The sequence below is a fragment of the Ursus americanus genome, chromosome 10, assembly GCF_024610735.1.
Source record: "Ursus americanus isolate L20-20 chromosome 10, mUrsAme1.1.p, whole genome shotgun sequence".
Taxonomy (NCBI): Eukaryota; Metazoa; Chordata; class Mammalia; order Carnivora; family Ursidae; genus Ursus; species Ursus americanus.
Window position 1 is genome coordinate 12,102,001 of NC_142136.1, and position 17,442 is coordinate 12,119,442.

Below are 17,442 nucleotides of genomic sequence, written 5' to 3' on the forward strand. Positions count from 1 at the left end.
TGCTTGCGTCATGCGCAGTGCTGGAGAGGAGGAAGAGAGCTGCCAGTCAGCCAGGAAAAACCGGGTCACTGTGGATTTTTCCCTTCTAACAATCCCACCTTTGCCAGAGGAAACTTTGCATGCTGCACCTTCCCTCCCACTGCAAGAAGTATTGGGTTCTCCTAGTGGCCCTGGCGAAGGGGGTGGGCGAAATGATGCATCCACGCTACGGTTTTGCCACTAACTGTACCTGTATTTCTTCCTATAATAAAAATACTCATGTATGTTATTAATTAAACTTGTTTACTGTATATTTTTTCCAATTGCCCACCCAGTACCTTGAATGAAAGATATTTTTTTATTGATCTTTCTGCTTTGGTATTTGCCAAAAAAATTAAAAATCCTGCTTTCAATTGGAAATATAACTTCAAAGATTTTAAAATCTCCTGTGTTTTTATCAGGTGATGAGATTCTTGTTCTTTTTTTTTTTTTTTTCCCAATGTGAACCCCTTAAACATGTAAACTTGCTGTCTAGTGGCAAAACTGTTCTCACCCTGTGCCCTCTGCTTTCTGAAGTTTGCAGTGTTGAGCTAAGCTGATGAGGGAATAATCTCATCAGTTTAGGGTCTTTGGCCAAGCTCTGCTGAGGTGTCCTTATTTGTCCCTATTGGGTACCTGCCTATTGTTTTCCCCCCAAGGGTGCCCCCACAATGTCAGCTGAATGACAGGGACTCAGCCCCAGGCTCTCGTGGCTGGAACACTATAGGAGTGTAGATTTTATTTGCTTTTTCAGCCACTGTTGTTCTCCTGAGGATATGGTTGGTTCTGCAGTGTCTTCCGACTCATCATTTCTGTTTGACCCTAGCACACATCCTTTTTTGCATGAGAATATATTTGGCATTTTGAACTAAGCTGGTATGGTTACCCAGTTTGAAAAGTCTCTGCCTGATGGCTTGTCTCTTAGGAAAGTATGCAAAGGAGGCAAGTCAGAGCTTCTAGCACCTGTGTGTGTATTCGGTGAAGGTGTGCCTGTGGTTTGCCGACAAATGAGTTTTATACCTTCCAATTTTTGTGATTTGACCCAATTCTAAGAATATTTCTCTTGCAAGGGAGAAAAGTGAACCTAATTTTGTTTTACCTGTAATGAAGGATTTTAAAAAATCACCTATATTTCCCTTTTTTAGCACCAACAAAGTGGCACTTTGGGAAATTCTGTGGTTCGTTGTGACAAACTTGACCAGTCTGAGATAAAGAGCCTGCTGATGTGTTTCCTCTACATCTTAAAAAGCATGTCTGATGGTAGGTAAACGTGAAGATGTTGGTTTTACTTTGTTTCACTATTTGGTTTCTTTTTTCAAACTTGTAATTGCTTGAAAGGATAAAAGGACTTAAAAGGCTTTTCTTCCTCATTTGGAATACATGTTATTTTACTAACTGTAGCAGAAATTAAAGTCTTAATTCGGAAAAGGGTTTTTACTAATTATTCTAGAAAGTGAGTTCTAAAATATGCATGGGCCATTTAAAATTTTTTTTTATTAAACTCAGACCTACCACTATAATCAAAGGAGACAGAAGCAGATAAATGAGGTAGCCTTTGATTTTTGTTAAAAACAATTTCATTTGTCCAAACCAACTTACTGGCAACTTGCATAACTTAATTAGTCAGGCTCTTGAATTAGAATATGTAGTGTTGGGGGATCTAAAGATCTCTTCCATTTAGAGTGTTTGTGACATTACTGGCTTTAACTGGAAGTCAGATGTGATTTTTTTAGTTTTCTGATGGAGTTAGTGGTATCATAGTAGATTAAGTTTCTCATGAAGGGTTTGACAACCACATTTTTTAATAGAATAAAGCTTTAATAGAATAAACATCCATGATGGGACATTTCAACTCTGGTTTTGTGATATAAGCAATCACATAAAATTGTGCCATGGTACAATGTCACGTTTCTTCCTTGATCAAAAATCTTGTCTTACTTTTGCTGCAGCGTATCAGAAAGTGTCCTGTGAAGTGTATTGAGAGAAGGCAAAGTCTTTTGAAAACAAAATGCTAAAGGCCTCTCGAGCTTCCATTTCTACAGCATTAATAGCCAGACCTTAGTATTTAGATGTTAGGAACCATGTACCTGTCCTTAAAATGCTTCAGGACTGAGTTTTTTTATTGTTCTGTCAATTTGTTACTTTAAAATAGCTTTTAAAAACACAACAAATAGACAACATTTTCCTTGAATGATGACCAAATAGCAAAGCACTGGGTACTTATTCAGGTATTTTGGTTATAAAGTTTAAATTCTTCCCTTAATGTTAAAAGTTCTGAACTTTACATCATGGTGGTGAATTTTAGCCAGCTTTGTAATTCTGTTTTTCCTATGGTGAAAGTTATCCTTAAAATATTGTAAGTTTCGAATAATAAATATGATATATAACTAGAACATAACTGCTTTTTTAAGACCAGTGTACCAGAAATTTTGCATCCAAGTGAAAATTATCCTTTAAAGGCAGCCCTCTGGAAGGCCATGCATATACTTTAAAATGCAAGACCTCTTCAAAAACAGTTTTAGAGATTTTTTTAAATTACCTTCAAGTTATCAATTTCCTTGCTCTTACAACTTGAATTTGTGTGTGTGTGTTGTGTTTAAGAAATCTTTACCTACCCGCAGAGTCTTGAAGATATTCTTCTGTATTTTCTTTAAAAGTGGTATTATTCAAATTTTCACATTTAAATCTTAATATCTACCTGGACTTGATTCTTGTGTATGATATGGGGTGGGGGAGAAGTTGCCTTTGGAGTAGTTTACCAGACAGACAACCAAATTCAACTGTGTAACTGTACAGCTACTCTTTCCCTTTTCCCACATTAAAGGAGCACCTCCTACACATTAGGCCCCTCCCTCCTTCATAGAGGTTAGTTGTCTACACCCTCTCCTCCGTCTGTAGCCTGAGCCTCAGCCTCAGCCCATAGCCAAGAGCAAGGAAAGGCGCTTGGTGCCCCTTGGCAGGCCAGCTGGCTCTGTCTGATATGTGCTGGGGTGACCACAGATATATGCAAGTTGACCCTGAGAGGTCCTCCAGTGTTCACTTGGCTCTCTGGGTGCTCACCACATGAGTGTGGCCTCCCTCAAGTAACAAGGTCTGTCCCTCAGGAATCTAAAATCAGAATTCCTAAAAGATGGAAGCTCACTGACTCACCCATGTTACTGGTCTAATAAACTAAATGTGTCTTTTAAGATCAGGTGTACTTGATTTAAATCCCCATTCCACCATGATTCTTTAGGCTGGTGGTTGGGAGAACGACTTGACTTCCCTGAGCCTCATTAGCTTATCCGTAAATTGGAGTACTGCCTCTGATTATGGTGAGGATTTAGATATGACAGGTGTGCAATCATGAGACCACCTAGCACACTGCTCGCATATAACAGATTCTCCATGTATATCTCATGGCTGTATTCTCCTGCCTGCCACCATTCTTGACAAGTGTGGAGTGAAAAGTCTGTGGCCATGCACCTTCATGACCCATCAGCATCTCTGCAGACATGTTCTCACTCTCCTCAGTCCCCAATCTCAGTGGCCTTTCTCCCTGAGAGAAATCTCTTCACCAGTTTCTCAACCTTAGTATAAAATACAAGAATGCAAAAATGTTTAACTATCAAATGATAACACCCTTTGTGCAATTTTAAAAAGTTAAGGGTCACGCACAGAGAATGCTTCCTGTAAATAGATTTGCAAGATTTGCCTTTACTAAAAATATGCCAAGTCATCTTGATGCAGAACAGGTGTGAGTGTGACTTCTTAATCGAGAGTATACTGCATCATTTTGCTGAGAAACAGGAGCTTGCATACATTGCTTGTTTGGAAGGCTCTTTGGCAACATCTATCAAAATTTTAAATGCACGTAACATTTGACATGGTTATTTCACTTCTAAGAGTATTTGTCCTATAGATGTAGTTGGACAAGTGTGCATACGTCCATGTAAAAGGATATTCTTCGAAGCATAATTTGAGATAGCAAAACATAAGGGGGAAAAACAAGTAAATGTCCATCAGTAAGGGACTGGGTAACTCAATTATAGTGCATTTATGGAGAGGAATATCAGGCAACTTGGAAAGATTGGAATAGATCCAAGCTGTATTACTGAGTTAAAACTCAAAGGAAAAACAGTGTGTGAGCACGTATGCTTCCATTTCTCTGCATGTATGTGTTAGAAAGAGAGTTCATGCAAGAATTTTCAACAGATTCCTTACCAGAGAGAGATTCTGTAGTAGGCAAAGAGAGAGCCTAACTTGAGATTATTTGCCTACTTGTATTCTTTGAAATTTAGGAGCACATTATGTGTAAGTTAAATATGTACTATGTAGTGCTAGGTGATGCATGATGAAATTAAAGCTCAGGTGTTCAAATATAGCTTCTTTAAATTGAATAGCACGTTGTGTATGTTACCAGTAAAGATTAGTCACTGTGGTTTGTTCTTTGATCTGCTATAAAAGGGTTTGAGGGTTTATACAAAATCTTTTCCCCATCCCCTAATGTATCATGTACACATATACACATCATGATTCTGACTGAATTAATGTTTACTTTCTAGATGCTTTGTTTACATATTGGAACAAGGCTTCAACAGCTGAACTTATGGATTTTTTTACAATATCTGAGTGAGTAGTTTTGTTTTCCTCATTGCCTCTTGCTTTTTCCTGGCTAATTAGGAGGTGGGAACAGTAGTATGTAGTTGAACCAGGAATGCAGTCTATTCATATTCACACTTTTTAAGCTCTTTCTCCTGGACCTGACCCCAGCACCTGCTCTCAGGAGCACATGACTCAGTGGGCAGTAACCAACCTTCAATTATTAGATATGTGGTTGTTATAGATGAGAGCTAACTGCTTATGTGTACAAACCATTTGAATAAAATGACCCAGATTATTAGCTGAATTGGGTGGATGCTACTACATTTTGAAGTTGAATCTAACTTAGCTCAAGCAGATGTAAAAACTGAGACAAAAATAGCTATAATTTTTAAATGTAAGTGAAACCTTACATTTTATCTACATTACCTCATTTTATCTCTTCAATTTAAGTTTCTGATTTCCTTTAAGCTCTTTGCTTTAAAAAAAAACAAAAAACCATGAATTGACAATTGTTTATCCAGAATTGCTGGGGCCAGAGGGACCTGGGTAGCTCAGTCAGTTAAGCATCTGACTCTTGATCTCAGCTCAGGTCTTGATCTCAGGGTTATGAGTTCAAGCCCCACGTTGGGCTCCATGCTGGGCGTGGAGCCTACTTAAAAAAATTGCTGGGGCCAGATGGTTTTCCAAATCCAAAATTTTTTGGGAACAGTGCACCAGGGCCTGTGCTTTACGCGAATTGTGTGAGTCAATGTCGAAACCCTGAGCCAGTAGATGATCCTATTGGTCTCAGGCTTTCCTTTGTGGCTTTAACCGCCCTGCGTAGTAGGGACAGCACATCGTGGTGCCTCCCCTGTAGGTTAGCGATTTTCTCTGGGTGAGAGAGACCTTCCTGAGAATTTCTGAACACCAGAAGTAAGAGGCTAGTGGTAGGTGTATGAGTTTATTCAGGTGTTGCTGATGGGTTTTAATAAAGCAATGTATTGAAAACCATTTTATTTTCACGTTTTCCTAATAACCTTTCATCCTGTCTGCAGAGTCTGCTTACACCAGTTCCAGTACATGGGGAAGCGATATATAGCCAGGTACTGTGGGGGTTTAGTTTGAATGTGTATTGTTCTCTGTATTACTTGGATCTGAACGTGTGGGAATTGTCATCTGTGATGATTGGCAGTTGGAATTCTCGTAAACAGCAGCGATGTCTTTGGACTGCTACCCTCAAATCTGGTGGCATCTTTCACCGTGTTCCCACACTCCTTCTGTCTCATTTTGCCTCATGCACATCTCTTGGAAGGATTTCCCTTCGTGGCCTGCTGCTGCACTTACATATGCTCCCCCGTGTTCTGTTCTTTCCGTGTCCCTTTTCTCTTTTCCCAGATGTGTCTTCTCGCTCTTTTCTCCTCCTTCACTGGTTTTGCTGCCCCTGTTTGACTTTCAAAGGTCACTTTTTACCATTCCTTCTCCCAACTACGAAGATACCAATTTCTCACATAACCACTTTTCCTTTTTTCTTCATGAAAGGATGTTTTCAGTCCATCTCAGATTTGTTCGGACTTCCGTAAAAACCTATGCAATGGAGCCTTTTCTCCCTTAGTCCAGATAAGCTGTCCGTGCCCTGTTTTCTTCTGACCAGAAACTCTTGGTTGAGTTTCGTAAATCCTCATGGCCCTGCCCCACACCATACTCTCAGATCCATACTGAGTTCGAGGGGAGCTGGACACTCATTGTGAGGGGCACCCAAGCTGCTCCTTCTTGGAGCCATTTCCTGAGAGCACATCTTGTCCTTAACCACGTTCTCACTCCTGCTCTGCGGCTGCTCCGTGCGTCTCTATTTGTTTTTGTCCATGTTGTGTATCTTGTAATGTATTTATGGGGTTGGTCTAAGCATCCTGTTTTTCCATTGTTACTGTTTTTAACAGTTCACTTATAAGTAAACGTATGTATATTTTTAGGACAAACTTTAAAATTTAGTAGTGATTGAGTTTTTCTTCTTATCGACAATTCTGTTTTACAGCAATGAAACAGGAAAGAGATTTTTAAGACTATTTGAGCGTGGAGATTTTACTTTTTATGTTAACATTGTTCTTTTCTTGGGATATCTGAGACACTTCCAGAATTATGTTTCATGTTCAATAAAAGTTTGTGGGTTTTGTTTTTTTTAAAGAGCAAATTTAGAGAGCATATTTTATGCTTTCATCCTATTCGTTTTTATTTTTAACTGAAATGTGGTGGCACTTAAAGTTCTCTCATTTTAGCTGTTATTTATTATCCTAACAGTAAATTTCACATTTGCACTTTTGAGTACCAAATGCAAGTATATACAAGGTGACCTTATACAGTAACGGCTCGCACCCCGACTTCATTCCCTTTGACTCTGCCCCTTGAGGATGGGCACACGGTATATTTGTAACCGGAAGGCACTGTGCCCAGTAAGCGTCACAGCCTTCTTGCAGTAACTGTCGCCCACAGCACAAGATGGCATTTGGAGAGCATTGTGCAAAATAGGATGATATGCCGCAGAGCTGAACATGGTGCGTGTGGGAAGCTGAAGGTTTCTGCCCAACAAAATATTTTAGAATTGGGTTTTGTGTAACTGTGAACTTATTTTTTTTTTAATGGCTGTAAATTTAATTTTTTTAAAAAATCTGCTGAACTTTATAAGCACCCTGTATATATTTGCATGTAAAAGTGTGCTTCTTCAGGCTATCCTAAAAATAGGTGGGCATAGGAAGGCGGGAGTGGAAGGTGGTGGTGCTTGTTATGTGCATTGCGGAAAGATGTGCCCTGCTTTGTAGAAGATTCCCGTGGTTTCTGCTCCATGTGACGAAGATCCCAAGCAGGCGTCTGAATGCTGTCGGTGTCTGCCCTCTGTGGCAGTCCCATCTGATGAACACTGCGTCTTCTCCTTGTGTCCCTGTGAAATCACCCAGCAGCATGTTGCCCGATGATACTCCATGCATGCCTTGTTCTGCCCCACACAATAACACAGTGAGGGAGACGGTTGGCTACGGGCTGGGGGACAGGTGTCATTCTAGCACGGGTCTCATTTTTCATCTGCTCTGGTGATGGTACACAGTAGGAAGTTAGCTGTTTGATTGCTAACCCAGGTCACTTTTCTATTTTCTTTACTTGACTGCTGACAAGTTTAACAAAGTGTGTGGCTCTTCTCCTTCCTGCCTGGGTAAGAATAAAGGTGTTAAAACCGCCTCATATAATCCCTCTCATTGCATGTTTGTTCTCTGTTTCCTCCAAAGCATTGTTTTCATTAAGAAAAAAAGGTTGTTTGTTTTTTTTGCTCTTTAATAACATATATAATCCGAAAAGATTCGTGGTGTTTGGCAATTGTCAGAACGCTAACCTTTAGCACCACGTCGGACTGATGCTCTAATTTTTAAAAAGCAGCATCTCTAAAGTACTTCGTAAAACTGAGAAGTTCACTGCTTTGGCTTGGTTTTTGCTTCTTCGTCATCAGGTGCTTTGCTGTGAACCCTGTTTAGAGCGTCTCTGGCTCACCCAGCCCCAAGCAGGCCGCGCTGCTCCCAGTCAGCGTGTGGCCGCTCCCCTTGTGCTGTGTCCTGGCCTCACTAACCCTCCTCGTCTCGCTGCAGTGTAACAAGTCTAACTTTTGCTTCTATCCCATTTCACTCATGTTGCAGGAACCAGGAGGGGTTGGGACCCATAGTTCATGATCGAAAATCTCAGACATTGCCTGTTTCCCGTAACAGAACAGGAATGATGCATGCCAGATTGCAGCAGCTGGGCAGCCTGGATAACTCTCTCACTTTTAACCACAGTAAGTCCCATGACATACCATCGTAACAGCCAGCCACCTCATGTGACATCTCAGAGGGGAGAGCCCCAGGCCGCACCACACCACATCACCAACTTGACTTTTCTTCCAGCGCAGAGCAAGTGGGATGAAGAGCTCATGGCGAAATTCCCTTCTTTGGAGGAGAGTGACACAATGTGGAACATGGTCAGCTACGGCACCAGACCTAAAAGTGCCGGACCCTTTGTCCCAACCCCTCCATTCAGTATTTTTAATGTGAAATTTGGCAGGTTTGACAGCCAAACATTCTCTGATATGTTTAATTGAATATTTGGATTTTCACTGTGCAAGTCCTGAGGACGTCTGGGACCAGTTCCTATCATTCTTCGAGCCCATGCATGTAGTTGATCAAGTGTCCACATTCTGACATTCCAGCTTTGAATGTATGTTAATCCTTAAACTGCTGTGAAAACATAAAGCCCATGAATCAATTTGTGAGGGTGTGGAAAAGCCAATAACAAAGTGACTTTTTCTGTGTTTTCAGTGTGAGAAAGATATCAAGTGTGCTTGGAATTTCTGTAGACAATGGTAAGATTTAATCAGGTTGAAGTCTGCTTATGAGGCCGCTTCACTTGCAAGCCAAGACCTTTTCGTTCATCTTGCCTTCCTAACTTTGGGGCTTTCTAACTTCACAATAGAGATTCTACCAAAAAGTGGGAGCATATTTTTAATTTACTTTTTTCATATCGCCAGAGGAGACATGGCATCATGTACTATTTCTAGAAACTTAAGTGTTTCATCTCCTTAAAGGTTTCTCAAAGCAGAAAACCTAAAAGATACCAACCATGCAGCATTTTAAAAACTAATGCCATCATTTATAATAAATACCATTTCTGTTAGTGATGTGTTCTCTGAATTGTTTCATCTTTTCTCCGAGCATCACATAGCTAGTAACTGTTTTATGTAGACAGTTATTTGTTCTCACTCCAAGTAATGTCTTTCATGTATACTTATTAATATCTTCTCATCATTTCTAATCATACGAATCCCATTCACTGTTATCTTCATACCTCTTTCTTTATGTAGGCTAAGAGTAAAGACAATATTCCAAATGTTTTAAATTGATAATAGTTCAGAGTAAGAAGGCTGAGGAATTGAAATACAACAGCTACCCATTCTTCCACCCCAACAGAGTTCAATGTAATGGGTATAGACTCTCTTTATAAAATTCTAAGCTTAATTTAGATCAGTATTACATGTGCCTTACAAACACACCGAATCAGTGGCACTCAGGAGCCCCTGCTGCGTCCTGCACTCAGCTATAGAATGTACGTTCATGACACATCTCAGGCTATAATGCTTGACTTTTCCACATCTTGTTTGTTCGGGCTTTTTCTAGCTCTGCAGACAAGGGGTTGAAACAAGTGTTGTTGGTTTTAGTTTTCATTTCCTATTTAGCGAACAGAAATTAAATTCTCACTGTTCTGCGGGACTTGCTACACTGCCTTTGCCCAGATAGTTTATAACACAGGGACTCCCTCACTATCAGTTGAAATAAATACTTAAACTTTAAAGCACTTTAAAAAAAATTAGCAGACCGAGTCCCTGACTCCAAAGATAATCATTTAGGAAACACAGAAAACAAACAAAAGTAAAACGAATGATCAACACATGAATATATAACCTTCATCCACTAAGATAGACAGCAGCTCCTCCCACTGCAAACAGATTTTGCGATGGTGGCTTGAATTGGAGGAGAGAGACAGCTGGCTGTGTTTTGCAGCCAAGCACCATATTGCTAACATGGTTGATTCCCATTCTCTCTTCCTGCTACCCACAGAGAGCCTGTCCTTCCTGCCTCTCTCCTCTTTCATCCTGCAGTTTTTGCTTCAGTTTTCAGTGACACCATCCTCAATCAGTGTTTCTCCTTCTGCCTTCCCAATAAACAGTGTGTAGCTGATTCTTTTAGCCTTCTCCTCTGTTCCCACAATTCCTGCTCATCCCACATTGGTTCTGGTGTCTCACAGGCCTTGCATCTTCTCCTAGAACTCAGTCTCCATTTACAACTCTGAATCTGATGATGTATCCGTGTGGCTTCAGCCTTTCCCTCCGTTAGCTTTTTGAGCTCCAAATTGTCAGTTCTCCCAAAACCCGCAGAGAAGGCAGTACATGCTGTATGTATACACGTGTATGTGTGTGAGCATGTATATGTATACGTACATGATTTCTTTACGCCTGTACCTAGGTATTTTATGGGAAATTTGTAGCATCTATGTCTTTTTTAAAAAGTCCTCTTTAACAATGAATACAGTACCTTCTGTTGGGCCAACCAATATGACATAAATACAGTATGTGAGAGATATGCAGGGTGCCAGAGTCTGAAATTTATTTTAGAATTTATTTAAAATTTATTTTAGAAAAAAATAAAACTAGGAAGAGTGCCCCCTCCCCACGTACACCACATGCATTTTTTGTTTTCTTTTTTTCTTGACTAGGAAAGGCTTTGTCAGGCCTCAGTTTGACCAGCTGGGGGCAGCAGAGGACCGCCAGGAATTTAATCCAATGGAGGCCAAGTTTCGTGCCTTCATTAGCATATCCCTGTAGGACCTAGGGAAAGACACCATATGCACCTTACATGTAACCATGGGAGGGTCTTATCTTTACTCTTGGATTTTGATAGGAAATAATGAAAATGATAAATCCACTGTGGCCAAATAGTCTTCACTCTTTCAAAAACACTCAGAAGATAGAGGTTCATTTTATTTGGGTCATTACCCAGGTACATGAAAAGTAAATGTTTACAACATTAAGACATTTTTATTGACCTTTTTATTGTAAAGTGCATCCTGTTGTGTATCAACAGAAGCTGTTTGTGTCAGATGGCAAATTGAAAGTGATAGCTACGTGTAGAATATTTTACATAAACCATGCTGTGGGAGGGAAGCTAAGTCAGACATGTTTGCAAGTAAGCGATACATGTGCAAGACATATAAAATAACACTTTGTGTTTACTTTACTGTTATATATTGCTCTAGGAATATATTAAATTTATTTGCATGATAATTCGTATTTCTCACAGGTATGAGGTGGCGAAAAGCCAGGGAAGAGGTAGAAACACTTGAAGAAAACCTGCATTTTGTATAATTCGGTGTAAGAGAGAGTTCAGGGTCATCGGATTAACTTGCAGAGAATGTAATTTGAGGTTATTATGGAAAACCATTTTCTAACTGAACTGTCCATTAGGTAGTGGGCACTTGGAGCTGGAGGTGTGAAAACAGACTGGATTAGAACCCCCTGGAGATATTGCTCAGGTCTCTTAAACGTCACATGGGGAAGTGAGGAGTTAGCTGAGATGGCTTGTAAGACCACATCTAACTCTGAAATTCTTTGATAGCTTTGAAGTGCAAGCAAGACAATGAGTATCAGTGGTATTTAAATTCCCTTATGTATATAATATTGAATTAACAGGAAAAATGCAGAGAACACATATGTCCTTTGAAATAAGATTAATATTTTTCAGAAGGTTTTAAGCATGACAATATATCTTTTAAAATAAGTAAAAAATAGACTTGGTTGCTTTAAAAGTTTATACTCAGGACAGTAAATGAAATATTTATGAAGCCACTTTTTTTTATTCTGAGGCAGGTCCTCGCTTTAGAAATATATTTTTGCACGTTTTCTAGCGTTTCTAATATTAGGCTATATCTTTGAGTTATGACAGACTTGTCTCACGTGTTTATCTTGCATATTACATCCAATATGGCAGTCAGTCATTGGTACTTCTTGCAATTGATGGGGTTTCAGAACTGAGAAAGTCTGGCACAATGCCTATTTAAAGTCAGGCATATTTATATTTTTAATATCCTTAAAAAGGACTTTAAATTACAATGTATGCTTAAACCAGGTGTTTTAACAGTTTGGAATGTATATCCCATAGCAGGTACTATTTTCAGACACAGCTGAACGTTAGGTTGAGGTATTCTTCAGAGAAGAGAAAGCAGATGGCGTCACCATTTCCTCAGGTATAAATTCTGAGATTATAGACTCATTCCACAAATCATTTTGAGCACATTTGGTTTTTCGTGTGAATCAGAGGACAGATAGCAAATCACATAATTTTGGCCTTGAAATATTATTCCTTTTTCTGCCGTCTACTCTTTTCTCATTTGTGAAGAAAATATTTTTAGCAATGAAAGTGAGATGGAGATGAACAAATAGATAATGTAGAGGTTGATCTGTCTGTTATTTTGCAAAAATATATTCAGTTAGTAAAAGCTGCAGACCATGAGTTAATACATCTAGGGGACTAGGTCTTCCACGTTTGGGGACTTCTTTTAGCAAGAGGATTCCTTATCATTTGGTAGTAGTTATTTTTTTCCCATAAAATGTGTTCTTTTTCTGGATACATATTATGTGGGCCAGAGGGAAAAAATTAACAGTAAAAATAAGGTTAAAGGTACCTGTTGAAAGTGTCTACTGTTAGAATACGTATCTGACTTCGAGCCCAAATGTCCTCTGACATTCGGAAAAGGCAAGTGTTTGTGTCCCTCCTGCCACATCACCTCTGATGTCATGGCAATGGGGAGGGAGAGACAGTTTACAGATGTGGTCAGCATTATTCAGTCAAGCCGTTCTAGCAACAGGAGTTTATTTAGCAGATGCCATTGGAGGGGGGAAAAAATCTCATCCTTGGCATCTGTGTGTTTAAAGACTTGGGGATTTTAGAATAAATCATTTATCAGAATGATAACGAATGAAAATTGTGTCAGTGTGACGCTAAAGCAATCCATGTTGCGTGTGCCAAAGGTGGCACATCGAGGAAGTTCTCCTCTCTCTGATCAGCCTGGTTGAAGATAGTCAGTCAGTGCCTTGTGCCCCAGGGCACAGCACTGTTCCCTCGTGGAAAATCAGTAGGGTTAACACAGCATTCCTTACTTGTCCCAGTGAGAATCCACTTAATCAGTTTCAAAAAAAGTTGCTGACCGATATTTTAAGAAATTGCGTTTTTTCTTAAGACCTCTTTTTGGCTGTACCAAGTTAGTTTCATTTTCCTGGGCTGGCCTGTAACGTGGTGATCAATGACTAAAGCCTTCCCTCCTTCACAGCTTAGTTCCAGGCGTTGAGACAAGCGGTTTCCATGGGAGTACCCCTCGGTGAACTGTCTGTGCCTTCTCTACCGCTTAGACAACATCACCATGCTGCCCTTTATTTTTAGGAACTTTTTAATGACACTGGCTCAGGAAATTGCTGATTTTTTGAGATAGGAGTTTAATAAAAACCAAGATTATAACCAGTTATGGCTTAAAAGGATCATTTCTTTTATTCTTAGAGGATTCAGACACGGGCAGACAGATTTCTATATGAATCTGACTGTTACCCTTAAGGAGATTAGATAAACAATGTCAAGGCTCATAGGTGGTGTAAGAGCTTCGAGAAATTTTGTCATTGTCATGTTTCCATACACGTATACATAATTACATAAAAACTTCGTTAGCATGGCCATTGAGTCTGTGTTTTAAAAACAACACATTGCCAAATTCCAGTCCTCAGTGGGTCCAGACCTTCAGCCAAAAGTAGTGCTGTGGAAATTCTTCAGTGTGTAGGCAGTTGCATCTATAATGATCATGCCTGTGAGAAAACGTCAGTTCTTTGTCAAGAAAAATATCAAAATGATCCCAAAGCAAGTTCCTTATACAATTTCACCCGGACTGTAAAACTTCAGCAGCCCTCAAAAGGTCTTTCTGACCTGTGATAATTTTGGTTGGTCTAATAAAAGGTGTTGTATTTTATCCCCCCACCCCAGTTTGTGATCACTTTAGCCATAATTAACAATCTGTTTTCCTCTTTCACCGTCTCTGAATCTTCCCAAACAAACCATGCCGAATGAGGTGATGCCCTGGCTTACAAGGGCAGTCCAGCGAAATTAGTACCAAAGTACATCCATCTTTCTTTCTCCGGGAGACTTCTTACCAAAAAAGTAAACATAAAAAGGACTTGCATCCGCCAGTGTGTTACTGAGCCCCTCTAAAGGCACATCGGCTCTTCTGCAATGTGAAAATCACGCAGTCCACAAACATAAAACTTCAGACCCACCTTTCTAAAAGCAGAGCAGCACTGGATGAAAGTACATGATCGTATTTTTAGCCTATTTTAAGAGCCAACTTGGCAGCTTGGAAAATCTCTTTTGTAGTCTTTTAAAAATCACTCTGTAAGTCTGACGTTTATCAGAGTAAGAATAACATCATGCTAGTTACTTTATTTTATCCTAGTATTAGGTACTGTGATACAGTGACCTGGATAAGGAATTTGGAGTGTAGTTTCTGGGTTGTTTTTCCTATTGGCCTCAAGAAAATTCTCTAGGTTTTCTCTACTTTATTTTCCTGATCTATATACAAAATGTCCTCCTCTCTGGAGTATAAAGAAAATTACCTACGTAATAAGTGCTGATTTGTTTTTGCTCCTTGGAGTAGGACATTATATGATGTTTCATTATATTGCCATCTTTCTTTGTCTTCTAGATCAGTACTGTAACATCTCTGCATCCCTATATGTATTTCTGCTAATGCATATCATTTCATAATTTAATATCTCAAATTGTATGTCAAGCTACATTTATGTCAGTACTAAATTGATTTTTACAGCCACATATAGAAGATCTCAGTTTATATCTAAATTATGGTTCTTCAAGTCCTTTCCTTTTCTTAAACGTTTCTTTCAGACATGTACTGGCTTTCGTGCTTTTTGATAAAGCAAGTAGAATACTATTAGCAGTGCAGTCAACTCTTGATTATCGTTCCTCATTCTGGGCTGATGATACAGATCTTTATGTTATCGATTCAGCACTTACATGGCTATCCCCCATGTGCCAGGCACTATTCTGAGAACTTCACGGATTGTAACAAATTGAATGCTCACTGCAACCCTTCGAGGTGGATACTATTATTATCCCCATTCTACAGATTAGGGAACTGAGGCATAAAGAGGTCAAATAACTTGCCCAGGGTCACACAACTAGGAAGTGGTTGAGCTGGATTCAGGGGCCAGCACCCTGACCCCCGGATCATTTTCTTAAACCCCCCCCCCCCCCGCCCCGGCGCTGCTGCGCTGCTGCCTTTGTCTGTGCAGGAAGCTTCGGAAATCTCCGCCTCCTTCACCACTCTTCCCATCCTAAGAGCTCAGCCCAGTGGCTCAATTCATTGGCTCCCATCCAGGTGCCTTCCTGGCTCTGCTGCTTACTAACTGTGGGACGGAAGACGAGCTGTTTAGCCTTTCTGTGCCTCTGTTTCCTTCTCTGCAAAAAGGATTGAATAATGTACATACTTCACAGGGCTGCTGCGGGATTAAATGAGCTAATACATTTAAAGTTCATAGAATTATGACTGGCACACAGTCAGCACACAATAAATTTTGCTGCTATTCTTTCCCTTCCAGAACTGAAAAAGAGTTCTAATTGAACGGACACATTCTTAATTACGTACCCTCCCCCCACACACCATTGAAAAAGGGAAGCAAGGCCCCAGAGGAAGCCTTCCGTCAATAATCAAAAGTTGACTGTGACTATACTATGCACCAGCCTCTCTGTCTGCAGTCACTGGGCAGTAACCTGGTGTTGTAATCCACGCAGGCTATGGCCACTCGGACGCAGACGTGCTTCACCAGTCGCTGCTGGAAGCCAACATTGCTACTGAAGTGTGCCTCACGGCTCTGGACACACTCTCTCTGTTTACACTGGCATTTAAGGTTCGTATTGAACAGCTGGGCACGGTCAGAGCCATACCTTTTAAATTCATTCTGCTTGTTTAGTTGAACCAGCAAGAACTTCCTGTGTTGTATTTTTTTTTATTTCAGCAACTCTTTTGGCCCCTGAAAAGAAACCACACATCCTTAAAACCCTTAATGAAACTGTTCCATCGTTAATGACTTGAATTCCTTGAAATAAAGTTTAGCTGGTCAGGGTGTGCTGCATGCTTGCAAATGATGGAAACAGTCCCTGGTGGGTTAACTCTTGGCCAGAAGAAATCATTCACCTGGGGAACATGGTTTGCTGTGCCCTCGAGGATGATAAATATGGGAACCTAATCAGACACTTCTGTCCCTATTATCTTCGAGAATACCCAAGTGCAGCGGCAGTCAAATCTAGCTGTTTCTATATAGAAGAGCAATAATTACGAACATATTCACCTCTTACAATTAAAAAAAAAATCTGTTAGTAACTTCAGTGATAAAAGCCTTTCAAGGATAAAATATAAAAGTTTGTTTCGGTCTTATTTTTAGGTTTCAGCAAGTAATACTCAAGTAGGTGGAAATGGTCTTGTAAGCCACTTGCTTGATTTTAGGAACCTAACACTTCCCAGTCTTGCTAATTGATCGCTTCCATTTTCAGCGCGGAAGAAGAAAATTGAATTAGGGTTGATAGGCTATGAATATTGAAACTGTGTTTGTTTCCAAGGATATTTGGAAAAGATAACCAAAGTCATTTTCTGTTTTACTTATCTCTGCTTCTCATAAGGCACATTTCTTTATTAGGATAAAAATAGTTACCCTGATATCTTGTCACTTTATTATACTATACCTTTATTCTTCTTAGCAGCCACGCCACTCGTGTCCCCACGAAATGTCATTACAGAAACCCAGTTGAGAGACGAGGAAATACAAACCCTAATCGAATGAGTATGGGGGCAGCAGTGTCCTGTTCCATGGAGCCTCCACTCTCGTGGCTCTCGGAGTGTGGTCCCCCGGCCGGAAGTGGCTGCAGAGAGAGAAGGGGGGAGCTTGTTAGAAGTGCAGATTCTCAGGCCCTGACCCAGACTGGCTAAATCAGAAAGTCTGGGGGTGAGACCTGAATGCCACGGCTGGAAAACCACTGCTCTGCCAGGATCACGTCTGGAACCTCTTTCCATTTTCTCTTGCATGTTTTTAGTTGAAAAATGTGCAAATAGACAATGACATTTTTAATGTGACTGTCTGCCATGTATACCTGTATCATTGCTCACTGAGAATCCGTAAGCTCAAAACAGTGGTTGGGACACTTTCTTCTACCCTCTGCCTGAGCCCCACCATGTCCGTGTGCTGGA

The 17,442-nt window shown here is 40.2% G+C and overlaps 1 protein-coding gene across 22 annotated transcripts in view; it reads left to right on the top strand.

Annotated features, from left to right (window-relative positions):
• DOCK9 (dedicator of cytokinesis 9) overlaps positions 1-17,442 on the top strand; it is a 294,889-nt gene that overhangs the window by 216,245 nt on the left and 61,202 nt on the right. For 14 of the 22 annotated variants that reach the window (XM_087865020.1, XM_087865027.1, XM_045810969.2 and 11 more), the window contains 5 exons: positions 1,164-1,278; positions 4,563-4,629; positions 5,637-5,684; positions 8,256-8,392; positions 15,993-16,108. In XM_087865020.1, coding sequence (XP_087721146.1) covers positions 1,164-1,278; positions 4,563-4,629; positions 5,637-5,684; positions 8,256-8,392; positions 15,993-16,108 — 483 coding nt within the window. Of the gene's footprint in view, positions 1-1,163; positions 1,279-4,562; positions 4,630-5,636; positions 5,685-8,255; positions 8,393-8,912; positions 8,957-15,992; positions 16,109-17,442 lie in introns of all 22 variants that reach the window. The other 8 variants (XM_087865025.1, XM_087865030.1, XM_087865033.1 and 5 more) reach the window with 2 other exon arrangements.